The following is a 27,065-nucleotide window of genomic DNA, read 5'->3' on the forward strand; positions in this document are numbered from 1 at the left end:
CAGGCTCGGTGCTGCAGTCACATCACTCGGTGGATTGTTTTCTTTCCCACGTGCCAGCTCTGCTTCCTATAGCCATCTGAAACTTCTCCAGTAATAAAACCTGAAAACTAGAAATATAATTCATCACACTTAATAACACAGTTACTGGTGAGTGGAATTTGCTTGCAAAACTTCAGCGAGGTGTAGTCCTGTGTGCCAGGATTACCTCACCGCTATGAACTTTGAGCTGTTTGCAGATCGGCTTCTCTTGTCCCATTGACTACCTGGCCGTTGGCTCTGCAACACTTCTGCAGAGTCCTTATGCCAGGGAGTATCATTCCTTGTGTTACTTGCTCAGTCACTTTCTTACCTCACCTTGCTGTCTGTGCCCAGAATAAACTGCCTGTGACAAGCTGCAAGTCCAGGTCCCCTGAGTAGCTTCAAAGAAGCGGATCTGAGCCTAGTGGTAAAACATATTCCAGCTGTGCTGCGCGTAGAAATGCTGATGAGAAACGCTAAATCAGTATTTGTCTGGACCCCTCTTCAGTTTTGCATCTGTGAGTTTAAGTATCTCAGACGGCAAGCTGTGTCTGTGCCTGCAGTTTGCATGCTAAAAGACTGCTCTGAACCTGGCCAGTGGTCCTGAAGGGGAGCTGGCTGCGCGCAACACGTTTCCTGGGGAGTCTGGGGCTGCCCTGCCAGCTCCACAGCAACTGACAACAGTGGGGCCACCACTGACCACTGCAGTAGATTTGACTGGCCAAATACATCTCACCAAAGCGGCCTGTTAGTTGCTACCATTGTATAAATGCGTTCAGAATTTGGCTCCCATGTATTTATGCTCACTTCTTTCCAGGGCAAACTGCAAATATGCACTTTATTGAAACCAATCTGCTAATTTTTAAACTGCCTGGAGCTATGATTCACAATGGGTGGCAGATGCTTGTGGTTGCAGGCCCCAAACATCTGGGATAAGCTATCTATTCCCCAGACACAGGAACCCACATTCTCTTTGAAGAAGCTTTTAAACCTTTTTCTTGTTTGTCAGATAAAGCAAGCTGTAAGTGTCCATTCAGTGCTGTTTGCTCTTTTAAGTTAAGGAACTTAAAGGAATGTTTACTTTATGTGGCCAGTGGGGTGGGAGTCACAATGCCAAGATGTTATTAACCCTGCACATTAGCAGGATCTGGTGTATCCATGCATGAAAATTGGCACATATGCATGTCCCCATACTGCGTGTAGTATAGGTGTCTGTACCTGCGTGCACCCAGCTCCCTAAAGTTGCACAGTTCATTGGAGTGGTAGTATCCTGGAATTCCATCCTTAGGTAGAATGTTTAGATATTTATGGAAGTAAGGTTGCTTGCAAGCATTTAAAAATTGATTGATTGCCAGTATTGAATAGCTAGGCACAACAGATCAAAGTCCTGGCACAGCTGAAAAGATTTTCTGTCTTTCAGTGTCATAGTCTCTAATTTGTTTAGATGCATGGGAAGGATCAGGAGCTAGTGTGTGTCTGGGGATTAAGGCAGCTTTGCTATCCAATCTGAAAGGTAGCATATTCTGAAAGATTTTCAAAGTCTTGGAAGGTGGTGGAGTGCTTTACTGATTTTTATGTCTTTGAAAATCTCTATTTAGTGCGCCTGGTGGAATTATATTAATACATGCTGCCAGCTTCCTGACACCAACAGATACCACCCAGAGCATCTAAGTACTGAGGTGGAAGGCCTGCGAAGATGGAGACATTGATCTCACAGTGCAAACACCCATGCAAAAAAGACTATGACTTGCTAATTCCATGTGATACTTGCTCCTTTAAAAGTTCACAGCAATTTTTCCCCTCTCACCTCTCCTACCCCAGGAGTATACCAGTTGTTACACTGTAAGAAAAATAATGTGTGTTTTCACTGTACACCTCTAGAAGGGAGTTGCCACGGGTTTTCTGCGGCAGGGAGAACAGAAGAAAAGAAGTGGTCTGCTCTCTTCCTTGGCAGCCTCAGCCTATACCATTGTGCTTGGGAACCTTTTAACTGGGGAGTGTCAAACTTATTCAAAAGGTTAAGATAAAAGCAAGATAAACCAGCAAACCCGTTCCTTTACTGTCTTCACTGCTCTTCAGCTCCAGCCCCACATTCCACACATTGCTTGGGTGATGATTGCTTTAGTCCAGGGGCCTGGGCAAGAAGTTGCTGTAGGGCAGCCCAGGAAGAAAGGCAGGCCTTTAGCAGGAGTTTAGGAAGTTTTGTTGCGTGCTTCAGGTTTTGGGTCTCTCTGGTGCCAGGCTGTGCTCTATTAAAAATGATGATTCTTGAGTCAGATGCTCTATATTTTGTGTCATCTGAGTGGCCTCAGAGCATATCCATGGTCTGTCTTGGTATGTTCCTGGTGTTCCTGCCACCTGTTGCTGTGGGACATATGTCAGTAAGCCTTCCAGGAGAGGGCTGCATCTTCTAGGTACTACTTGTATCAGTAGTACCAGCGCAGCATGTGCAAAAGGGTGTTCAGCTTTTCCTAAGCACTGAGGTGGTTTGCTAGATCTATTTAGCTGATTTGGAGCTTGCTTTCTATAACTTTCAAGTGTTTCCTATTGAACTTGTTTTTCCCTTTGGTGCACAATATCCAATGTAGATGTTACAAAGTACTGCACCTCTTGAGTGTCTTTACTGAGCCAAAACCTCACCCTCAATTCTGCTGTAATTCAGCTTGGTTTGTAAATGTTTCACTGCCTCTGCTCTGTGCTAGCTGTGCTTCTGAAGTTTCAGATGCTGCCGTATCTACTCTTATGCGTGAAGATGGAGGTTATTTGTGTTCCATTTAATCTTGCAATTAAGAGCAATCTGTTTTTACTTCTAGCTACAAGACACCAAGACTTCTTCCCCACCTGCTTCTTTGGAGTGAACTTGATGGGCTAAAATGTTTAGTTTTTGTGGAAGAAAAAGGAGATTAGTAATGGCATGAAAGCTGTTAAAAGCAATCCAAACAACCCACCCCAAAACAAACAAACAAGCAAACAAAAGCCGCCCAAAACCCCAAACCAAACAAAAAAACAAACCCCCAAAAAACCCAAGGAGATTCACTTGTTTAAACCTTTTGTTTTTGTTTGTTCTGGTTTGTTTGTTTTTGTTTGGGTGTTTTGTGTGGGTTTTTTTTTTTTGTAGATTAGATTTAGACTTTCAGGTGAGATTGGAAGATGTTTCAACAGACAGAGTCTTTTGAAAACATAGTTGTTGTTGTCGGGATGTCTCTGATGGTCTCTGTGTTTTGGTACCTTCCTCACGACTGAAAGATAAATTTTCCTTTTTTTTTCTTTTTCCCCTGGATAGGAAAGAATGCATTTTCACCATTGACCCGTCAACTGCCAAAGATCTTGATGATGCTTTGTCCTGTAAACAGCTCCCTGACGGTATGAGATATATTTTACAAAATACTTCTCAGTGTTTATGTTCAGCCCTTGGCACGTTTGTGTATTTAATTTGTCATGAAGTATTCTTTACCAAATATGAGTAGAGTAATAAACTAGTTTTCCTCTTGTTTTAATTGCCTGTTTTCATAAATCTTAGAGCAGATATTTTCAAGCTGCTCTCTAAAGTAGTCTCAGTGTCAGGAAGTGCAGAACCACAGTGCTTTGCATAATCAGACCTGTAGTTTGATTTGAGCAGATCTTAGCTGTCTCCTGACATTATGAGAGTTACAGCTGAATAGCCGATCTGCCACTCTTGCAGACTGAAGTCTAGTGAAACTTTGACCTTGCATACACAGTCCCTGGATAAAGAAATCCAGGTTTTGAAGGTCATTAGCTGAATTGCTTTTTGGTGTTTATGGGATGCTGGGAATTGTCAGATGAGCAGAGTGTGCCTTATAAGTTGTGATATTCTTCTCATTGCCTTTTAAGCTTTCTGTTCTGCCTTATTTGTACTTCTGCTATGCCGTAAGCCAACAGAACAGAAAGTAAAGCTCCAGAAGCCAAATATTGATGATTCTGACTTAAGGAACTTCCCTCTTGTAAGCTTACTTTGCCATCCAAGTTCTGCTCATTTAGTTTGATGAGATTCAGTAACAGGCTTGGTTAGAAATACTGCATGATTTGATTAGTCTACCCACCACTAATAAAGAAGATAAAGTGATTTTAATTCTAGTTTTTCTTGCTCTTCTGAATCATCACAATATATTGATACCAAAGACATCATTCTCTTTTCTTCATTGATTTATTTCTGTGCAATGTGGCCAATTAATTGTCATGTCATTTAGACCCAGGTACAGAATACTATTACAGGGCTGTAAAACTGATAAAATCGGAGATGAAAGAAAATTTGAGGCCAATAAAGTTATATTGTACAATAGCAGTTTTGAAGCAAGATTAAGGAAAAATTGCTGTTCTATTTCACAGAAAATTTAAACAGTCTTTTTGAGAGATCCTAAACTGAACTCTGTTCTTTCTCTTTCCACTTTGTCATCTGGATAACTGTAGATTTATGACAGTGTTGTGATCCAACAGCCCCTCAGATCTAAGGTGTTGAAACTCTGGCTTCTGAGCCTTTACTGCTCACATACGCCTAGGTTTTAGATCCTGCCATCAGGAAACCATTCACTGAGCTGGTTTTTGTGCATGTGTCCACAATTTTCTCTTATCCATAAGCCACTGGGAGAAAGTGTTCAAGGAAAATATCTGTTTGAACAAGAATTTTTCTTTCCCAGAAAGTCTGCAAAGCCTTTGGAAGTCTGTCATACTTGGTACTTGATATATCTGCTGATCAGGGGCGTGGCTGCACTTTGAAGTCTGCCTTGTCTCTCCAACCCCAACTGCAGAAAATGCTGTATGAGGCCTCTTGTGCCAATATAGAAGGAAAGGGATGTACCAGTGCAGAAGGGATACTCTACTTGTACAGCCAAGAGGGTTCTAAGCGTTACTAGGACGATACTTGATTAAGGGAGCTCTGTAGCATGACTGCTAAAAATCCCCTTGTGATGCAGAGGTGTGTGGGTGCAGCACTGTCCTATGCTCTGATCAAGTCTCTTTGGATCACATCCTTCTTGTGCAGTCCACCTGAAGGAGAAAAAAAAGTCGAAATTTTTTTTAAAAGTCGCCTTCTGAGTGTACTTCATTCATGTGCTTTGCCAGTCTTCTCTGCTTTGTTGCTTTTGCTTTTTTGCTCTTTTTTGTACAGGCATGAGGCAGAGGGAACTGTCTGCATTCAGGGGAGAAGGCGAACACCGAGGCTTTCTTGGCCTGATTATTTCTGACTCGTCCTTCTCCCAGGGGCTGTGTTAAGCCTGTGCTGGCTTCCTGGAGCCTCCCCATGAAATTTTTCCCTGCCCTTCCCTGATCTTCTATGAAAGCTAAGGAATATATGAAAGGATCATGTAAAAGTAGTGCTTTTAGGGATTGTCTCTACCTGTGTTTAACAGAGGAGCTTGTGCAGTTCTCTCTCCCAGCATATCCTGTTATTTCAAAAGTGATCTCTGCCGCACTTACCAGAGTGAATGGAGGATTCCTCTGCAGTCAAAGGTAATACTTCCCTTTCCTCAGAAAACCAGGCAGCTGGGAAAGAAAGGTAAAATGAATCAGATTACAGGGTCACTGCATAGAGGAGATTTGCAAAGCTCAGTTTTTCAAATAAAACAAAAGTGGAAGATGTAGGATGCCTTCTCCTCTTTCAGTTCCCCAAAATAAACTTCACCAGTGTGTTTTAGAAGAGACATGAAAAAACTAGGAAAGAGTAGGAGACAGGGCACAGCTGTCTTCCTGAGAATAAAAATAAGATTTGCTTGGCTTGGATCTAAAATTTAGAGGATGGGCAATCCAGTGTGGATTTAGTACTTTTGAAAGTTTCACGTCCTTCACAGGATCACTGTGCACACTCCCCTTTCATCCAGACAAGCCTTAGAGGAGAAGATCCAAGAGGCAGATGAGTGAATGATCCTGCTGGTGGCACTCCCAGTCCAAAGGCTTTTGTTCACCCTGTCTATCATTTTCCATGAACCATTAAGTGGGAACCTGCTCACAGCAGCATTTTGTGTGCTGGATCTGTGCCTTTTGGCTAGAGCCGTGCTTCCTCCAATGGGCTTGTTCCACCCTGGACTCCACTCAGTGAGAAGATACTCTCAGCTGGAGCCTTCCTTCAGAGTGATCTTATCTGTGCCTGTCCTGGGCATCATGCACTCTGCGTCTCCTTTCAGCCTCCCCTCTGCCATGAGAGTGGTGCCTGCAGTCCATCACAGCATTGACTTAGCTTTAAGCCAAAGAGAGTCACCCCCTGGAAAAGCCGGTTTTGATGGTGGTGAATGTCCCAGGGACTGGGTTTTAAATCAGTTTGGAAAGAACCACCATGGAAACACCCTTTCTTTTATTTTGAAATCCGTGGTCTTTATTCCGAGGAGACCTTTTGACTCAGAAGGAAGTACAGATAGGAAACCAGGTCCTGATTGTCTTCAATGCAGTTATGATATGTCAGGGAGGGAGCTGAGGAGCTGAGTGGGAGCAAGCATCATAAAAAGACTGCAGGAAGTTCCTCTGCATCCTTCAAGCAGGCATGGCAGCTGGCTGGCCAGCTCAGTGTGGGTCCCCAAGCAGGCAGGGGAAGGAAATCTTGGCATTTTATCTGTGCTGCAGTGTTTAAAACATGAAATAACTCTGAAGCAGCAATGTCCACTCCGGTAGCTGGAATCATCTCCATCTTTCAGGCTCCTCATGTCTTGCAAGGAGATGCTTGCAGAATGATTTAGTTAGTCTAAGCAAGTAAGAACAGTACTGATGGACTCTTGTCCATTGTTTTCCCAGTGTGCTGCTGTTTGAGGCACAAACTTGATCCAGCATTTCATGCACCTTTTCCTCTGCCACTGGTGGTTCAGTATTGAAATATTAAATTACAATTTCAAATACTTGCTGATCTGAAGAACCTAATCAAAACATTATTTTGTGAGCCTCCTATAAAGGATATCTGTTTCACATGCAGTTGGTAATATAAGCTATATCATGTGCCCCTTTCTAAGGTGTCACCTCAGGAATACAGCTGCAAAGCTTCTTGCCCAAGAGGCAAGATGCTAGATCCTCAACCAGGGTATGAGTATCACATAGTGTCTGTTACTAGCAGGATAAATTACCAGAAATGTGTGTATTTGTATTACTTGACATATGTGCTCTTCATTGCAGTCCCTATTTTACATCCAGATTAGCATTTAGAGATAGTTCCATCAACCTGTTCCTGGGCAGCACTGGGCTCTGTCTAGCTGGGGAGACTCTTCAGCTTCCAGCACTAGGGACTTCAGCCCTGAGACCTATTCTCTGCAGTTGTCAGGAGACATTTGGGTCCATCTTGTGTCACAAATTTTTGGCATGTTTTCTTGCATGCAAACTGCATGCAAGAAAATCTCTGTGTATTCATTACTTTTTTAGCCCACTGTGAGCTGATAGCCTTATGCAGTGATTTTCAGGTGTGGCCCACTGACTATAGGGAAGGGAAAACCTCTACTCTAGCACTACTTAGATTACTATTTACAGGGCCATGATATATGGCTGGCAAAAGCAGAGGTATAAATCTATCAGCATATGTGATTTTTTTTTTATATCTGTACTTTGAATTAATTTTTTTAAAGAATTTGTGAATTTAGAATTAATTTTTTTAAAGAATTTGTGAATTTAGAAAGGTCCAAAACCAGTGCCGAAGGCCATGTGGGCTCATTCTTTCTGTTCACTTGCTTGCAAAGCTATGGACATTCCCAGCACTTCAGTGTTAAGGACAGCCCCTATGGGAACTAAAGTCTTGTGCTTTATAGAGCCTCTTTATATATTTTGGAGGTACCCTGAGGATTTTTGGCTTTAAAAGTTGCAATGCTAGTTGCAGTTATTATGACAAAGAGTTGTTTTAGAGGTTAAGAGCTTATCCAGGGCTGGCAAGGCTGCATCTCTCATGAGGGCAAAGTTATGTTAAGAGTTAACACAGCTTTTATTCCAAATGTAAATGTGGTTACAAGAAATTATTATTTTTTCCATCTTGTTTTGCCCATATGTAAAATACTTAAAAAAAAAAACAAACCACCGAAAACACCCAACATGAACAAACCACATATCTGGCATCCTAATGATGTCAGATCTCCAAAAATCAACAAAGAATGCAGAACTCAATTCAGAAAATGTCTCTCTGTTGGTGTATAGCACCCGTAATAACTACAAGAAAAAAGAAACTGCTTGTTGCCCACATTTCTGATATCAGACAGCTAAATCAGTGCATTTCAGAAGAATTTTGAGGATTAAATTGTCTTTGTCCTTAAGCATTCATTGTTAACTTATTCAGGACTGACAGTTCCTTTGTCTTGAAGGGTCTCAACAAGCACAAAGGGATAACGGACTGTCTTTGCACCTTTGCTTAGTTTTAAAACTTCTCATTTTAACTCTTACCAGTTCTAGTTACTGAATGGAGGACTCACCCATGCTATGTCCTCAGTAAAAGCTAGAAAGGAATTTTTTGCAGAAGTAGTGCACAAATCTGTCATGAAGAACTAGCAAAGGAAGCATGGAATGGTTGTGGGAATAGCAGTATTTTTAGTGGAGCTTGCAGTAGGATATTGCAGCAGTTGGAAATATTTCAGGGATATATGTCTTAAATGGGCCAGTCTGGTTTTGAGAGGATTTTATATTGGAGTCTGCTTTTGATTAACGGTTGCGCTCCTCGTTATTGTTTAATGATAGCAGTAGGGAGGTAAGCTTGCTGTTCACATTTGTAAGTGTATATTTTAAAAGAGATCAACTCCAATAAAGAAGGAAAGAAGAGTTATTTATGTAACAGCTTCAGAAATATGAACAAACTGTACTCCTTTTAGATGACTCGGCATAATCTTGGAGTAAAAGATAGATCTGGACTGCACCTAGTTTCAACAGCCTTTGTAGAGCTGTTTCAGGGTAGCTTGAGGTTTTAAGCAAGTTCATTTCAGTCAATGCTCTTTTGTGATCCTTTCTGCACGTCTTCTAGCAGATGACTGCAGCCAGGAACATGCAACAGAGCTGTTCTTGGTTTGTACAGATGTCACAGACTTTTGCAGAAAACAGCTGTGCCGCATTCAAGCCTGAATGTTTTCACCCAGGGTGCAGATGTTTAAAGATTTATTCCAATCTCATCGTGTAAGAGCATGCCAGGTGACCTGTGTGTCCCAGTGGCACCAGGCAGTTTCCCACACTTGCCAAATGTCTTCTGGGAATTATCTGCAAGTGGTGTTCATATTTCTGGTAATGTACACAACTGATGCAGTTGTGTTTGAAAGCTGCTTACTGGTAGGAGAGGAAATTTGACATATTTAAAGGCAGGCACTTCTTCTAGTGATATGTCAGGCTGTGGTGGGAGAGGAAGCAGCAGAAATGATTGGGGTGCATTTCTGAGGGGTTGTCTTACCCTTGTGCAGGTCTTTGAGTGCTGATTTCTAACCAGGACTTTGGGCCATACAGAAGCCAGAGCTTCTGTACATCCATTTATGTGTGTATATTGATAGCTAACGTGGTTCTCGCTGTTCTTTCATTCCTGTATCTGCATAAGCTTTAACAAAGTCATTCAAGTTTAAGTAATTTAAATCTTTCTCTATGAGGAATTGTACTGTAGATCAGAAATATATTCTACAGGCTGTTTGCCCTGTTTTTTGTGTCCTTAGTGACATTGTTTGTCTACATTTTGGAGCAAGGTCATATAGAGAGACATTCATTGAATCAGGTCGGTGTTTACCTGATCACCTAAGCAAATGAGCCTACCGCAGTATGCTGCTCCCTCTTTTTTACCTTCCCTTAAAATCTGTTCAACCTGTTGGTGAATTTAAATCAAATATGCCTGAGGGGAATGGAGTAAAACCCTCAAACACATTGTGTTTCTGTAAGTGTCATGAAAATGGGGTTTAAGCAAAGAGAGCTTCTCTTAGTGACCCCAATCTGGGAAGAGTGCAGTAAGGTCTTTTGTGTTGGCAGGCACCAGTTATTCCACTGTGAGCTGCAGTTTTTGGAAACAGATCTGCAGAGAGCGAGGACTTACATCTCTTTTCAAGGAGCCAATTTCACACATTCTGCCAAATGTTGGTAAAATTATTCCTTGTCTACTGCAGGTCTGCAGGCACTGAGGCTGCTTTACTTAGACCTTGTGGACCTCCTTAGCAGACCTCCCCTAATGCATGAGTTCCAGTATCTTGTGCTTGAATAACACCTGTAGATCCCTGGTGTAGCCACAAGATCTTTCTGCCATCTCAGATGACCGCCCAGATTTCCTTTCCTTCCATCCTTGTTCTTTCCTGACGTAGGTTGCAAATGCTGGTGGTGTTTTAATTTTGCAAAATTGTGTGTACTTATATTTTGGTTTTTAAGACATAAATATTCTTCTGTAGGTTGAAATTTGCTCTACCAGCACATGGTACAGGACCTTTCAGCTAATCTGTTTGGTTCCTGCAGTGAAGAGTACAGAAAGAGTCTGTAACTGAAGTCATGCCAGGGTGACCTGCTTGGGATAAACACTGAAGAATGGACCAGTGTTGAATCAAAAGTTACATTATGAAATTATTATGCTTCCTTCTTTCTAAGATGTTTAAGATGAACCAGACTTGGAGAGAAAAAAGCAGAAACTCCACATTGATATATGAGTCAAATGTAAAATTCCCATAAACTGCAATTTACCTGAATTTATTGCAGGAGTCGAATAGGGGGAAAAAAAAAGATGATCTATAAGGAGTAGGATTGTGCATAATGTTTGGCCATTTTTTCCTTTGATATCAAAAATATTTAGCTCAGCTTTTTTCTTACCTGCTGATTAGCCTGGTGTGTTTTGTTTTGTTTTGTTTTTATCACTAGGAAAGTGAAAAAGACACATTGTGGTGATTAGAAACACTTTCTTTCTATTGAGGGCTTGTGGTTGCAGGTTCTTTGAAATATGCAAAATAAACTCAGGTCTGTGGCAAATCCAGATCCCTGCTGTGTCCTGCAGTGTACTCCTGTGTAACACTGGGGAACTGCAGCATGTGCAGGATATTTTTTGTCTCTTGTTTTAAAGTAACGTGGGGTTGTGCGCAGGGGTGAATGGAATCAGAGGGCTGGATTGCATCACCTTTCCTCCACCTAACATCTCTCCTAAAATCAATGAGACAAGTTCACAACATAGGGCTCCCCTCATCTTGAGTGGAAATAGGGCAGCTTGCTCCAAACTAGTAGTGGTTGAAATGGAAATAGACTGAGCCTAATGCCCAGACAAGTGCATCTAAATGGGTGATAAAGTATTGGGGTAGAATTTAAGAAAGTTTGGATTTGCTTGGAGCATTGATTGCTGGAATATGTTGTTTTTTTAAAAACAGTTTTTCGCATATATTTGAAAGCTAGTGCTTTTAACAAGCTTGCTTAAGCAAAAATGGGCAGGATTTGTTATTGATAATTCATATTTATTGCGCTGTTCTTTTGTATCAAATATAGAGATCTTATAAAGAGTCCATCTCAAAAGCTTTTCTTTTTTTTTTTTTTCTTACAGTACACAAAAAAAACACAAACCCAAGACATTTTAGGGGGAAAAGGCACAGAATTAAAACAAAAGGTAGATTGCCTATGAAGGTCTAACCTAATGAAGACCGTGGCTACAGAGCATGGAAACAGACATGTAAATGCCAGTAGAATCACTCAGAAAAGTGAGTTTCATGCAGGGAGGAGGAATGCTCTCGGTGACATTCCCTTCCAGATCATTTTAGTTCATAAATTCAGGACCTGGGACAATTCCGTAATGATTCAGAGGCGTGAAATTTTGTGTCCCATTGGATCTCACAAATATTTGTGTACAGAGACTTAAAAATTATAGTATCAGATCGCATATTGGAAAAAAAAAAACAAACCCAAATGCCTTTAAGGAGCTGGGTAATTGGAAGAGGATCCAAAAATTCCTATACAAACAGATCTAACTTTGCCTAGGATTTTTGTTCCCTTTATAGGACCTCTGGGACGAGAAGAGTCTTTAGAGCAGAACCGCAAATGATAGGTAAAGACCAGGTAGACCTAGAGAAAACAGGATTTTTTAAAATAAATTTACAGGTAAGAATCAGAAGATGTGTGAGGAAGGTAAACTTTAAAAGGGTACAAATAACTAGGAATACATCCCACATGGTTAACTTGAGTCATCTGTTCTGTTGCATGCGGGCAGCAACTGTATGCTGCTGTGTATCTTCTTTAGTATCAATTTTCTTAAATGGCAGGATCCCTCAGAATCACTGGGCTATTGTTTTAATTTATTGCAAGGCAGGGTTTCAGAATCTATCTGAACAGGAAAAACATCTTACAGTGCAATTCACTACAGTATTTCTTTATTGTTGATTATTATGCTAGTTACACAGAAAGAGTAAAACTAAGTGCAGATGGAAATATTGTGGAAATCTTTCGAAAAATAAACAAGTTGGATGACTAAAACTGAAATCTCAGCCACTGCCTTCTGTTCTCAAAGAAGTTGAAATGTCAAGGCTGTTCAGTGGAAGTACCTTGTGTGTGTTTGGCCTACCACTAAATCCCAAGGTTTGAATGCCTGGGAACACTTGATCAGCCTTGGATTACTGTGTACAGTAAAGATATCACAAAGGGGACTGACCTAGCTGTAGAGAAAGGCTGGTCCCTCCCCACTCCAAGTCTTCATTTCAGGAACAGGATGACATCCTACACCCAAAAATTATTGTAATTCATCTTGAAAGTTGCTGGGTGCTCCTTCCCATCTCTTTAAATTCAAAGACTGCTGACTTCCTGGTAGAGTTAGCCTGTTGAATGAGTCTTGGAATAGCAATAAAAACAATTGATGATGTGAATATCAGAAATTATCCTTTTACCTTCATCACACTGGTGGGAAGCCTCACTGTTAAGAGACTGCTTGAAAGAGCTAAGCACAGTCTGCCTTGGTAACTTCTCCCTACCAGCAAAGAGTGCTTCTGAGCTGGGAATCTGAGTTCACAGCAGCACAGTCATTGCCTCAGTATCCTGCTTGACATCTTGTCTTGGTGAAGGGTTGAAGATCCATCTGCCAAGAGCTTGGAAGCAGCAAAGGTTCATGTCAGATGTAAGTCATAAACTGTCATCTGGAGGTTCTCTCAGAGATGACCATACAGCAAATACTGTCATTCAGTGGATAAATCTGGTGTATTAGAGGTTTGTCACTCCAGTTTGCGCCTTATGCTTGAATCTTGCAAAGAAATTAATGAAGTTTACAAAATCTCTAAGTGGAACTTGCTCTTATGGCACCTCACCAAGTCTGCTAGGCTCTTGTGCAGGCACAGAGGAAGCCAGTTTATCCTCTACAGTGTAATGGGTACCCTCTGCATAGGTATAGGGAGAAAACCTAAATGAGAAGAAGGTGGGATAGGCACTGCTGCACAAGGAACCATTGTGTCTGGTCTCAGCCTGCCAATGCTGGGCACATTTGATGTATCATTATACTGTCTGTCTCCAGGCGTCCTGTTCTCTGGTCTGACTTTTTAAATATTCATACCACACTTTCATCTGTGTTTTCCTGCTTGTATCTTGCTCAGCAGCATGAATAAATCTTTATGCAGTGTGCTTACTCTGTTGGATAGCATTCCCCTGTCCTTCAGTCTGCAATTAAATGTTTTATCTTGTACATGCTGCGTAAATTCTGTCCTTCTCTGTATTCAGAGATTTTCCCTCAGGAGAATTCCTTCTCTGTGTAAGTATCCAACTTAATGGCGCAATGTTACTACTTGCACAGAAGAGCTCGTTCATTCTTCTCTGGAGCTATTACATCAGGTTTGAAGGTAGTTTTTCAGGATGGTGTAGGCAGTAGCTGTGTTCTGCATGGCAGCATCTCCTGTCACAAGGTGCTGAAGAGCTGTCGTGGGTTCACTGGTATCCCATGAGACAGGATCCTCTTGTGATGTATTTCTCTGTCTCAGTAGCATGATATAACTTGCGAGGTCTGGAGACCTGACTTTTGATCACCAGCTTAAAAGTTTCCAACTCATGGAAGCTGGAAGCTGGGAGAGCACCACCAGCGTGAAGATTTGCCCTGTGTTCCTGTGGGAGGATAGACCCCCTCTCTCTCCTAAGAGCCTGGGAATGCCTAGTGCCCACCAAGAGCCATCTCTGAGCATACCCTTCAGAGTTAGGCAGTGGCAGGAGAAGCACCTTCCTTGTGGGGTCTTTAAATGCTAACCCTAGTCAAAGTGTCTGAAACAGTGCTTAACTGATTTGGCTTGTACTGGTTTGTGTGTAAAACTCCAGGATTGTAATGCACCACGTGTGAAATGCCACTTTATGGAGGTGTCCTGGCTTTGTTTTGAAATATAAAAAGTAGCTTTTGAATTCTATTAAGTGGCTTTTGGACATTGCTGAATTTATTAAGTGCTACAGACAAAAACTCTATGCAATATACGTGGAAGACCTGCTCCCAGCATTTAATTTAGTAATAGATAGAGACCCCTTATAATTCTGAAACTATTTAAATTATTGCTGATAGCTCATGGAAAATTCTGGAAAATATTCTGCTTAGAAAGGGCTCCCTTTGTACTGCTTTTCCTCCTCACTTGTCCTTCATTACAGTTAATGACAACATGAGTTTTTTCTACTTTACGTGGATCCAATCCCAGACTGGTTTGTAAAATCGTGGTTGTCGCCATAATATTCAGTTGATGCCAGAGATAAAATGGCCAAAGATCAGGGAACTATCTCCCTGAGTTGAGACCTAATAAAACAGTGATTTTAAAGTCACTACAAAGCACATAGGAGTTACTCTGGATTTTAGTAGAAAAAGAAAAGAAAAAAAACAAAACAAAAAACAAACCCCAAACCCAGCCCACAAAAACTCTGTTTTTCTTTATGAAATGTTTTAAATATTTCCTGATACTCTCAGGATGGCTGAAGACATTGCTTTGCAATGTCGTCATTCCTATCAGTGGTTTCTCAGATACTACCAGAAATCAAAGGGTTAACATTTGAAGATGGTTTTATTTTTATTTTTTCCCTATTCCCTGTGATGTCACCCTGTTACTCACTTTGGAATAACTGGGGCCAATCTTGGTTCTGCTGACGTTGAGGATTCGGTCCATCTCACAGCTCTTGAGTTTGTGCAGTTAAATGGGTAAAGTCAAAGCTTTTATTGTCCTTACATCAGCCCAACTCCAGAAGGAAGGGATGTTGATGTGATTTGAAAAGGCTGAAGAGTTAAAAAGTTGAAAGGAAGCAATGGTTTTAATTCTTATTTAAGAAGCAAAGCAACAGCCCAGTTACCTGCCCCCCCCCGCCTTTTTGCTGTTTGCAGTCAGGTGCAGGCACTTTGAGCAGCTGTACAGATGTGCTACATGTGCCAGCTCTCTCTCTCTTTGCCTCATGGAAGTCAGGGCCTGACCTTGGCTGTCTCTCCAGGTGCTACAAACCCACAAAAAAGCGACTATGCATAGTTCAAAGAAGAGTTCAAATATCTTGAAACCTTGGCCAGGAAGTTCCTGATGGTCTCAAAGTCTCTCTGGCTGGCGTGTAAAAAGGGCTGTTTCTGTGGGATGTTTTTCATGTCAACCAGTGGCAAGAGGGGCATGGAGGGGGACATCTACTAGAGGTGATGCCTGATGGTATGTAGTATTTTGTGGGTTGTTACTCTTTAGAGGTGTGTGTTGTTTGCTTGGCCTGGCAGTTTTTCCTCTTTTGGAGTTGTTGCCACATTTACTGAAGTCTTATTTATGCTTGGATGGAAAAGTTGCTGCTCTGCACCTGAGGAACTTGTCCTGTCTCTTGAGATACAGGATTCTGATTCCTTTTGCCTGAGTCTTTTCATGAGGTTATGTCAAGGAAGAGACCTTCAGTGAAGGAAAAAGCTATTATTTGCTTAAAAAAAGGTATAATTAGTTGCATTTCAGTTGTCTAATGGACCATCATGTGATAATTTAAAAAACTTGGTTTCCTGGTAAACAAGTTAATGGATTTATGCTCAGTTGCGCTGCACTTTCAAAAAGCAAAATGGCCCTAGGGTGCAGAAGTAAAATTCAAGCACTTTCCTTGTTTTTTAAAAATAAGTAGAATAAAATACACTGTCTGATTTTCTGAACAATAGCTCGGCTTCCTGCAGTGGAAAAGTAACCTCAGATGAGAATTAGAGCCACCCACCTTTGTCTTCAGGCTCCAGAACAGACAAATAACTGCCTTTTTCCATAGTTCCACTTTTATTTTTATATTAAACTCTTCTCCTCCTCTTCTTCATTTTGCTCTCTTTTTTTGCTTCCCCCACTTGCTCTTTTCTCCCACTCAGTCATTTTCTTTTCTCCTCTCCCTGTCCCTAGAGGGATACTTCCGTAACACTTGAGCTGTAGATGCACGTATACATGCCAAAGGGAAACAGAAATATTTGGGCTTGGATCAGGTCCTTTGTTTAAAGGCATGCATTAAACATAGCCTCTAGGTACTTCCAGCAGCTTCCCCTAGCCTTGGTGCCATTTTTTGCCTTGGTGCAATTTATATTTGTTTTGTGTCCACCTATGTTACCGTCTGCAGCTCCTCTGTCCCTTCTGTAACAGACCCTCCACTGCAGACATTGTCCTTGCCCGTTTGCGCACAATCACATGTGAGAACTTCAGCCTTGATGAAGACCCATGTGTTATTGTAGCAGTGTTAATACCAACAAACCATGCATATAGGTTAAAGGCCTCATTTCTTTCTCTTTATGCAAATTTTTCATACTTTTGCAAGGTGTTAAATACTGCTTTGCAGATAAGAGCAGGAGCATGGTACTTCCAGGACAGGGGAATGGGAAAGTACTGTAATTACTTGCTTCAAGAGTTTGGTCTAGCCAGGGAACAGCCAACTACCTTGACCTGCTGTGGCAGCAGGTAAGTAGTTGGCTGTTTTCTGGCTAGAGCAAACAGTTTGCAACCTACTTTGAACTATCTCCCTGAGGGGTGAAGACAGTGTGAGAAACTGGTTAATACAAAAAAAAGTTGGATTAACACTTTTGCTAGTGTTTGTCTTCTCTCCTGAGAATGATGATGCTTGAAAGTGAGATGGGAATAAATGGGAGTGTATATGCAAGCTAGAGAATTGCCTTCTGGTGTTTTATCCTTGAAGAGCTGCATTTCTAAGTTGGATGGTCCTAAAATTCACCTATTAGGCAAACTAAGGTGTGAAGTGAACTTGCTTGATCTGTCCTCTCTGCATTGTATTAGCACTGACTAGGGTTGCTGAAGACAGATAAGAGGGATTTGTTGTCACTGTGTTCCATTGCATACTGTTCAAATACATTCAGTTCAACTTTCTAATTCCTGGGGCAAATACTTGATACAATTTGCTAGGTTGGAAGGTTATTATGGAGCATCTACAATCTGAAAGGACCTTTTCCTTTTTTTCCAGCTCTTTCTTGCTGATCCTTTTCTGTTTATAGTTTTCCTCAAAAAAAGAAGAAAAAAAGTTCTTTGAACTGTTTTGTTGTAGAGAGTGACATCATCAGTGAAAAAATAAAAGGAACAGCTTGTTTTTGGTCTCTGAGATACCATCATTCTCCTTTGATTGAAGCATCATATCAGGATTACACACACAAGGTTTTGAAGTGATTTGGAGTGAATCTGAAGGCACTTGGATGGATCATGGCTTTGGGTCATATTCGCAGATCAAGAAGCCAAACCTTCTCCAAAACTACTGTGTCTAGTGCAGCACTGTGCCTGGGGAGACCTGCCTTTTCGTAGCTCTACCACCTGGTAAACTTCAAGAGGGGATCCAGGCTTCTAGAAAGTTGGAGAAATACAGGTCCATTGTATTCTGCCATTCTAGCAACCTATGTGATGGTAAACAGAAAAGGAAATTGTGTGCAGTGCCTCAAGGGCATCAGAACTGTGTTGTTTGGAGTATGGTAGCAACAAATCCTGTCCCTCTTGCACAGAGCATTGGCCCAAGAGGAGTTTTGGTGGCTGAGTGACCAGCCTTTTCCCTATTTCTACTTGCAGATCTCAGGAAGGGAGCTCTTCTTTCCACAGGGCCTCATTATTAGGTTTTGCAATGCCATAGCATAATTTCAAATAGTACTCCGGCCTCCCATCCATCTCCCTTGCTGCATTTCGGTAGTTGCAGAAAGGAGCTAATAGGGTACAGCTGATTAATAAAACACTCATTGCTTGACTGTAAACTTCATTCCTTGTTGCTAAACATCTTTCCACGTAGCAGCTTTGTAATGGTAGAGTTTGAATAGGTGGCAGTTTTGCACCCACTTTCAGATGGGTTTTTAAATGAAAAAAATCCCAGAGATCCTGAGTGAAAGAAGCCATCCAGGTGTGTTCAGCATGTTTCATTTCAATAAGTACTCCCTTCTTGTGGAGACCAGTGAAGAGAGGCATTCATTTCTCAGGGGTCGTTATTGATATCGGTGCTATTTAACATCTTTGCTGGTGACATGGACAGTGGGATCGAGCACCCTCAGCAAGTTTGGTGACAACACCAAGCTGTATGGTATGGTCAACAAGCTAAAGGGAAGGGATGCCATCCAGAGGGACCTTGACAGGCTGGAGAGGTGGTCCCATGTGCACCTCTTGAAGTTCAACAAGGCCAAGTGCAAGCAAGGTCCTACACCTGGGTCGAGGCAATCCCAAGCAGAAATACAGGCTGGGCAGAGACTGGATTGAGACCAGCCCTGAGGAGAAAGACTGGGGGTGTTGGTTGCTGAGAAGCTCCAAATGAAATCACAGTGTGCACTTGCAGCCCAGAAAGCCACCCATATGTCAGGCTGCATCAAAAGGAGTGTGACCAGTAGGTTGAGGGAGGCCATTCTATTCCTCTACTCTGCTCTCATGAGACCCCACTGGAGTACTTTGTACAGCTCTGGGGCCCCCAGCGCAAGAGGGATATGAAACTGTTGGAGTCCTGAGGAGGGCCATGAAGATTTTCAGAGGGCTGGAGCATGTCTCCCATGGAGACAGGCTGAGAGAGTTTGGGTTTTTCAGCTTGGAGAACAGAAGGCTCCAGGGAGATCTTAGAGCAGCTTCCAGTGCCTAAAGGGGCCGACAAGAAATCTGGAGAGGACTTTTTACAAGGGCATATAGGGGTAGGACAAAGGAGAATGACTAAACTGAAAGAGGGAAGATTTAGTTTAGACATTAGGAAGAAGTTCTTCCTTCTTAGAGTGGTGAGGCACTGGCACAGGTTGCCCAGAGAAGCTGTGGCTGCCTCATCCCTAGCAATTTTCCAGGCCAGGTTGAACAGGGCTTTGAGTAACCTGGTATAGTGGGAGCTGTCTCTGCCCATGGCAGAGGCTGGAACTAGATGATCTTTAAGGTCCCTTCAGGCCCAGACCATTCTGGGATTCAACTCTTGCTTTAATATCAGCATATGAAGTGTCTGGCTTAATCTCCTCTGTATGTAAATTCTTAAAAAAAGAAAATCCTTAATCTGTTAGTATTTATGTAGCTTTAGGGGTTGTTGTGCAGCTTTAGCTTCACTGTAGAATTTTAAATCTGGGGTGAAACAAGTCTGTGGTTGGTAAAGGACTTGTTTCTGTGAGAAATTTAGGGTATAAGGTTTATCATGATGGAGAGCTACCTGCCAAGATTTGAGGCTTCTATTTGCTGGAAAATTAGATTTCTTCATCAAAATGAAACTGGAGCAGTCTGTCAGCCTGTGCTGTGTGCTGTCTTCCCTTTCCCCCTTTTTTCTGAACTCTCTGACAATATTTTTTCAATAAATGAGTGCCAGTTTAACTCTTTAACTCTCTTTTCCATTTATTTGGGCCACATTTTCTCTTCTTCTGTGGGAAGTAACACAAGACTTACAATGTGAAATGTTCCTTTTGTGATTTTGTCATAAAAACTAATGAGACTAGAAAAACTGTGGACCTGGAAGAGAATCTTTGTGAATAGTATTTCTTTATCCACAAAGCTCTTTCATTTTAATTAGCAAATAAACTGGGAGAGAGCAATAAGGAAGTATTTCTTTGCAGGCTTAGCTTGGTATTTTGTCTAAAATATTCAGAAGCAGTGACTTGAGAGAAATCAGATTGGTTTATTGCTGTGCTGTATCTTCAAGGTCTCTTGGTCTTGGATTTTTTGGGGATGAGGGAGATAGGGTGATTCATACTTGAGCAAGACAAACCCAAGAGCTGCCAGTTTGCATTATGTCAACGTATGTAAGAAAATATTTAGATAGAATTTCCATTAAAAGTTCAAAAGCAGGGGGCTTATGCTGACCCCAGCTTTTAGAAGCTCTGGTGGGAAACCTGAATGAAATTTAACTCTGCTCAATGTGTTTTCATTGGCTGACTCCATGTTTTATTATCTCATGCAATGAGATCTTCATTTGTCGATTTTCTATTGAGGACAAAAAGTTCATGTATGTAACAGTGCACATATTGAATTAAAGTCTGATTAAAGAAATGATGTAATGACCCCCTCTCCTTTTTCTTTAGTCAATATTTGCCTGCAGGATCCATACATTACAATATTGACTTCAAAGTATTCAGTATTTTTTTACCTTCTGCGTGTGTTGGCTTTGAGAGCTCATAATATTAAATCTGTTGGTTGAACTGTTGGTCTAAGACTTACTGTCTAAGTAGTTTCAGGCCTGGATGCCTAATCCATATAGAGCAGCTTTCAAGGCATGTGGTAATATCACAACACAGCTGTAGGCAGCTTTCTGAGGTGAACCATTTAATGTGCAGTCTTTTCTCCCAGCTTCCTAACAAGTGGTAAAATTTGTCTATTAATGTGCAGTGGAATTACTGCCCTCTTTCCCTGCTGCCATCATATTTACTCTTTGCAGGACCTTCCAGTGACTGTAGGTTATGTGGCCAAATCTAAACCCCGGTGCTCCTGTCTTCCATGTGTGTTTCTGCTGCCTTTACATCTGTGCTCTGTCAAGTGTACAAAGCAGCTCAAAAATCAAGATACTGCTTTACATACTCCAAGGGCTGTGCAAACATGGCTTAATAAAGTTAAAATCGTTACGAATTCAAACAGTCACACAGGGAGCATTGGTGCTTGCTTACCTGAACTCCCAGATGGGAGCACAGTGGGTTGGGTGGCTCTCCTAATGTGATATTGAAGCTTCTCACACTTCCTCTTTGCCTGTATACATTTCCATTCCCACACTGCTGAAATCTAGCACTGGTAGGCATCGGAAGGGCACATGGGCAGATATACTGTGTAATGATGGCAGCTATGAACCATTAAAAAATGTGATGCTCTAGAGAAGGGCTTTGGTAATATTCTTTGCAAGGTGTCTAAACAAACAGATTGTCACCAGTGTGGTATCTTATTATGTTGTCTTTATTTAAAAAATAAGAAAAAAAAAATATTTGTAGATACCAAGAAGTTAGTGAATTCTTTTAAAGAACCAAATGTTATAATTAGGAGCTCACTGCACTTAGAACTATTCTACAAATAAACACCTCAAATCTAGCCTAGTCTTTCCAGAGAAAACAAAGGTCAGTAGGCTTCTTTGAGGATTAGCCAGCCAGAATTTCTTGGACCAAGGTGCTAATTATTTTCAAAGCCAAGGATGATCACTACTTCCAAATCCAAATTATTACTAAAACCTCATGATAAAGCTCAGTAGTACTCCTCTCTAGCCTAACTTTTGAATTACTATACTTCTATCCTGGTCTCTATTCAGAGGATAAAAAGCCTAATCTGGAGGAGGGCAGGATAACAGTGGAAGTATTCTGCTTGTGGAAAGTTGCACTTCTGCATAGCTTGATCCAAAGTGAAGACTTCCTGGGGCACCAGCAGCAATTTGAGTTCAACCATGGTGAACTGGAAACAAGTGAAGCTCTGAGAACCCAAAAACATGTGTGGCCAGCTGCACCATACCTGGGAAATGTTTTCCTGCATTGCTTGTATACTTGCAAGGTGGGGTCCCATATTTTTGCTTCCTGTTGTCTGACAGCAAAGAGATGAGAACTGGGCTCACTCTTACAAGCTCCTTCTTGGAAAGACTTACCTGCATGGTATTTAAGGTTTTTCACATGTCCACTGATCTGCTTGAGGATTCACTCGTATGTGAATTCACTCATATGTTGTAGCCATGTGAATTTGGTAGTGGCCCAGGAGACCACAGTTTTCATCTCAGATGGAAAAAGTGGAAGGAAGTGTCATTTTTGTGAGCTCTGGCATAAGCCAAAACCATTACGATAGCACTGGAAGAAGGGGGAAAAAGGTCAGAGTTAAATATGTCAGAAGTTCATTTCTTCTACCTGAAGCCTGCTGACTTTCTTGTGCAATTTCAGGGAACTTTGAAGTGGGTGTTCATATTGCGGATGTAAGCTACTTTGTATTGGAAGAAACAGCGCTGGATAAAGTAGCAAGTGAAAGAGCAACTAGTGTCTATCTAGTGCAAAAGGTAAGAACAACATTTCTTTTTTTCATCTGACAACTGTGTCTTCCATTTACTGTAAATTCATTTTAAAGATTCATTTGCAGATGCCCACAATAAAAATATGGCTGTTCTTGCAAACCTACAAAAATAACTAAACTGATGCAAACACAAGAGCTAATGTAGCTGTTGACTACCTCAGAGCTCGCAGAGAAAGCACAGGATGAAGCAGCAGCTTGTGACCCCATGTCTGTGGGCAAAGACCCGAGTGTGCCAGGGCTTGCCACGTGAGGACTCTGCTGCTCTGGAGCATATTAAAGGCCCAGAGCTGCGTAACTATGTTTGCACTGTGCTGCCCTGAGGTATGCCTGACAGACCCAATCTGATTCATCTGTTTTGCTGTTGGGAGCTTGAAATGTGCAAATTTGGTAGTGGTGGTAGTGGAGAGTTTTGTCTTTGTCTTCAGCACAGTAGTACTAGCTAATCCCTCCAGAAGTGGATACATAGCAGAATAAGGTATAAAACACCCTGTGCAGTCTGACATCCTGAGGTACAATGGAAGTTTCACACTCTTACTTAATCTGTGTGTCCCAAATACAGGAGAAATAGTGTTCTTTCATCATGCAGTGAAAAGATAGTTGCAATTGTACAGATTTTAGTGTAACAGAATCAAATGTTAAAAACTCAAGTTTAAAGTTGACTTCTAAACTTTAAAAATGAGCAAGTTAAAATTTAACATTATCAAAAAGGAAACACTGAGGTTTTGTCTGTGGCTGTCTCGTTTTCAGTTGAACGTGCAGAAACATTTCCTAGCTCATCAGATTACACCAGCACTGTGCGTGTAGGGAAGCCAGGAAACTTTGCTGTTAGCATCCTGTGTCAGTTTGAGGCATCAGCTGCATAAAGAGAAGTGTTGAGGCAATCTCATAGGAGCAGATTAATCTGTCTCTCCTCACACTCCCATTCAGTCAGACTGAAGTCCTTGTCTCCATGGCCCTTTCGGGGATGACAGGACATCTTTTGTAAAATGTATAAATAAAACTTGCTATTTAGGATTAGGAGTGATTCTTCCCCTGCCTTCCTGAATGTTCCCAGGGATGCTATCCAGGGAGGGTCTTGTAATGATACTTGAACATTACAGTAGCTTACTGTGTCTTCTCCATGCTTCCCAGATGATAAAATTATTTATTTTACTAATGAAATCAAATTAGTGATTTGATATCAAGCTGTTAACCTTTAGTAGCTGTCTTGTAACTTTCCTTGGGTAGAAGTATCAAGGGACAGCTTCAGGAGGTCTCAGTGAGTCTGGTGGATTTTGTGTTTCTGTGGGTGTGGGTTGCATGGATTAGCCATTATAGCAATGCAGAAGTGCCCAAGGTAGGTCAGTGGTAGTGAGACCAACAGCACACAGGTGCTGCAGCATGGGATCAAGGAATGGCCATGCTGGGAAACACCAGTTACCAGTGACTTGCTGTCTGCAGGAGTGAGAAGCAATGTATATATCATGGAAACAGCGTTTCTGACACCAGAGTCTTCCCGGTCTTAGTGTCTCCAGTGATAAACCTTTGGCTTCTGCAGTGCTCTGCTTCCTCCTCTGATGGATGTCTCAGTGGCCGTAGCTCACTATGGGAGATGTGGGCTGGTCCAAGGGGGATATCGCTGCAAGGCAGCAAAGCTGTAGTCCAGGAATATGTTGTGGCAGTATTTCCAAGTCAAAATACTGTGGTTTGAAGGCATGTTATTTTTCTTTTTAAGGGAGAAGGAAGATCTTCATGTAGAAAGGAGACATTTTTCATTAAAATCTAGTTGAATACAAAAGCTAATTAGATTTTCTGTCAAAGTACTTCCCCCCCAACAGTACCAGACAGTCACATGTTATGCCAACATAAATTATCTGTTGTCTGTAATCTTCAATAGCTCTGTACCTACATTGGCCCAGCAGTCAGAATTAGTGTTTTACCCATGCTTCTGCCCTGCAGAAAATATATTTTAGGAGTGGAGACTAGGTTAGATGGTGAAATGGTCAGTATTTTAATTGTGAGAGAGGGGATGGGCAAAGGAAAGCAGCCAGGATATCTGAAACAAGATGGTAGCATGACTCTTGTAGAAAATATGCTTTCCTTTGATGAAGCTGTTTCCTAAGACAGCTGTGATTCTGCTAGAGGTTAGCACCATGCTAATCCTCCCAAAGAAGTTAAATAAAGCCACATATTTAATTTTCCTGAACTCTGTAACCAGAAGGGGAGTTATTGTGTAATTGCTAGTGGTCTATTTAATAGAAGTCAAAAAGTTTTTTAAATAAGAGTGTATCAGGTTTTAAGAAGCAAGAAAACCTAAACAGTTTCCTCTTTTTTTGGCACATCTTACAGTGTTATTTTAGGTGTGAAGCAGCTCGAGTGAGAGGTCAGCCATAAATCCCTATAATGTTTTATTGGTTCTATTTTATACTGGAGATCAAAGATCGGAACTGTAAGCCTATCTTCATGTTGAGTCCAAGGACTTCACTTTTGACACCAGCAGGTTGTCAGGGTGTTGATATTTTGATAATCTCAGGCTGAGTAATGAAGAGTTGCTTGAAATCTGAATTCATGGAAGTGTTGATACAACTCTTGAGCAGAAATCCTGGGTCATAAACAAATTGCCTATTTCCTTTGAGTGTCTTTTAGTGCATAAGCAAGAGGCTTGCTGAGCCCACCCCATTGTTGGACCTTGGCATCCTCCTCCCAGCACTGGGGAGAGCAAGCAGCTGATAGGAACTCGGTTAATACAGTCCCTCCCCAGTGGACTGGCAGTGGGAGAAGGGATCACCCTGGGAGTCAGGGATCATTGTAACCAAGCTGAAAAAACCATGAGTGGGCAGCCAGAGCAGGGTGCCAGTAGCACAGGGTTGTTTGAAGGGAGCAAAACTGCCCATGCGACTTTGTGAAAATAAGGGTTTATTCTTAACCAGAATTTGTTCCCTTTTACCTTTGCTTAACTGATCAGTTTTCTCCTTTTGTTTCTTGAAAGGCTCCTATAGCGAGTCCATTGATGGGATCTGCTCTGGCTAACCCACTCTGAACCTGGCCCGTGAGTTAGTCCTGGCTGCAGCAGATGTTTCTGATTTTAAAGGGAACAGGGAGTTTTATCATCCCAGTGTGTGCATTCTCCCTCCCAATGCCCAGCTCCCTAGGAATGAGTCTGATGGTGGAAATTTGCATTTGGTTTCCAGAAGCAATTTATTGGCTGAAGAGGCAAAATAAACCAAACCAATGGCTCTCACAAGCAGGAGGTTAAATTTTCCTGCAGAGGAGCTAAGCAGTGTGGCCAGCCATAGTTACAAGTCCATGTGTTTTGTAATGCTGGAATGGCGATCTTTAGGGAACCCCCCAGCCCCAGTGGTGCCCTCTTTTGCTTTGGTTTTCCATTGCCGCCTACCACTTTGACATGCTGGGACATGTGGCTGCCTGTGAGGAGAGCCAGTAGTGTGGGGTGGGGCTGTCAGGCAGTGCTGGAACACTAAGTCTCAAGCTGCGTATTGCAGAGCTGGAGATTTCATGTGTAGGACTTGGAAATAGGGAGAGAGAAATCCTGTCTGTGATTTGATTTGAAATGCAGACCCACAGCTGCAAATATTGTGGGTATCAGCCTTTCACTCAAAGAAATGCCCTTTCCAGTATCTCTTGGGCCCTGCTAGGCTTGTGGGGAGAGATGATGTCTTTTATTAGTCTGACTTGATAGACAGAGATGAAAACCAGACAAGCTTTCACCACATAAGCCTTTCTTCAGCACTGTTTTCTATGATATATTAATTAGAAAGGATTTCCTGGGAATGCAGGTCCTTTTTTTCATTGTGGAAGTTTTTTTCTCCAGCCCTACTGGGTCTCTCCAACTGCATTTCTAGGTTCAACTACATTTATGCATGCCCTTGTTCCTGCTTTATGATCCCTGTATAAGCCTGGGTGACTTTTATTTCCACCTGCAGTAAAACCAAACTGAATGATGTGATCCCCAGCGTAGGCACATCCTTAGCAATTTGCTAAGGAAACCGCTTCACACTGGAGGTGATATCCTTGGCAGTGTTTCAGCTAGCTGGATTTCTGCATGCTGTGGCACTCCACAGGGCAGCTGGCAGACGCTGCTGTCTCTTGGCAGACAGTCACAGGAAGGGCAAAGCATTTAAAAGATGCAGGGCAACCTCTGGATATTTGAGGCAATGCTATGCAACCCTGATACTTTTCAAATCTGGGCACTAAAGATGTACTTAAGGAAATCTCCTCTCATCCTGTGTCTCTTTCAGAAAGAGATGGAGATAATCCTGTTGCAAAAGTTCCTTCTGGGCAGCCCCTGGGATAACTCCTAAAACATCTCGCTCTCCAAATGTGACACAGTTGTGACATCTTTGTATGTCAAATGCTGGGCTTGCAACTACTAAGAATCCTTTCAGCCCATGACCATATCATGTTAAGGAAAAAGGAAATGTGTAACTTAAACTTCTGTGTTTTGTGACAGTTGGCTAATTCTCCATGTAGACTGTGAAGAGGAATCGGGATGTTAAAGCTGAGTGAGGTGGTTAGCCCAGACTGTCATAATGTTGAAAACAGGTTTCTTCTTTTAAATCAGTAAGGTAGATAAAATTGAAATACCTTCAATGCAGGGTCACATTGTCTGATGTTATGTATATATTTGCTGAGCCCAGGAAAAGGTTGCTCCCCTGTGAGAATTCCTCCATGGTTTGGGTTAAGTTACTTTGCCTAAAGTTTCTCTCCTGTAACACAGATTGATGCTTCTGTATTTAACAGTAGGTTTGTTACAGCTAATTGCTTGGTGAGTGTTTAGTT

The 27,065-nt window shown here is 41.8% G+C and overlaps 1 protein-coding gene across 3 annotated transcripts in view; it reads left to right on the plus strand.

Moving 5' to 3' along the window:
• The window catches only part of DIS3L2 (DIS3 like 3'-5' exoribonuclease 2), a 198,863-nt gene that overhangs the window by 96,524 nt on the left and 75,274 nt on the right, over positions 1-27,065 (plus strand). For all 3 annotated transcript variants that reach the window (XM_057427351.1, XM_057427350.1, XM_057427353.1), the window contains 2 exons: positions 3,302-3,381; positions 22,160-22,272. In XM_057427351.1, coding sequence (XP_057283334.1) covers positions 3,302-3,381; positions 22,160-22,272 — 193 coding nt within the window. The remainder of the gene's footprint in view (positions 1-3,301; positions 3,382-22,159; positions 22,273-27,065) is intronic.

The sequence above is a fragment of the Pezoporus wallicus genome, unplaced genomic scaffold (genome assembly GCF_028554395.1).
Source record: "Pezoporus wallicus isolate ANWC-B61680 ecotype Strahan unplaced genomic scaffold, APGP_CSIRO_Pwel_v1 scaffold_7107, whole genome shotgun sequence".
In the NCBI taxonomy this organism is placed as follows: domain Eukaryota; kingdom Metazoa; phylum Chordata; class Aves; order Psittaciformes; family Psittacidae; genus Pezoporus; species Pezoporus wallicus.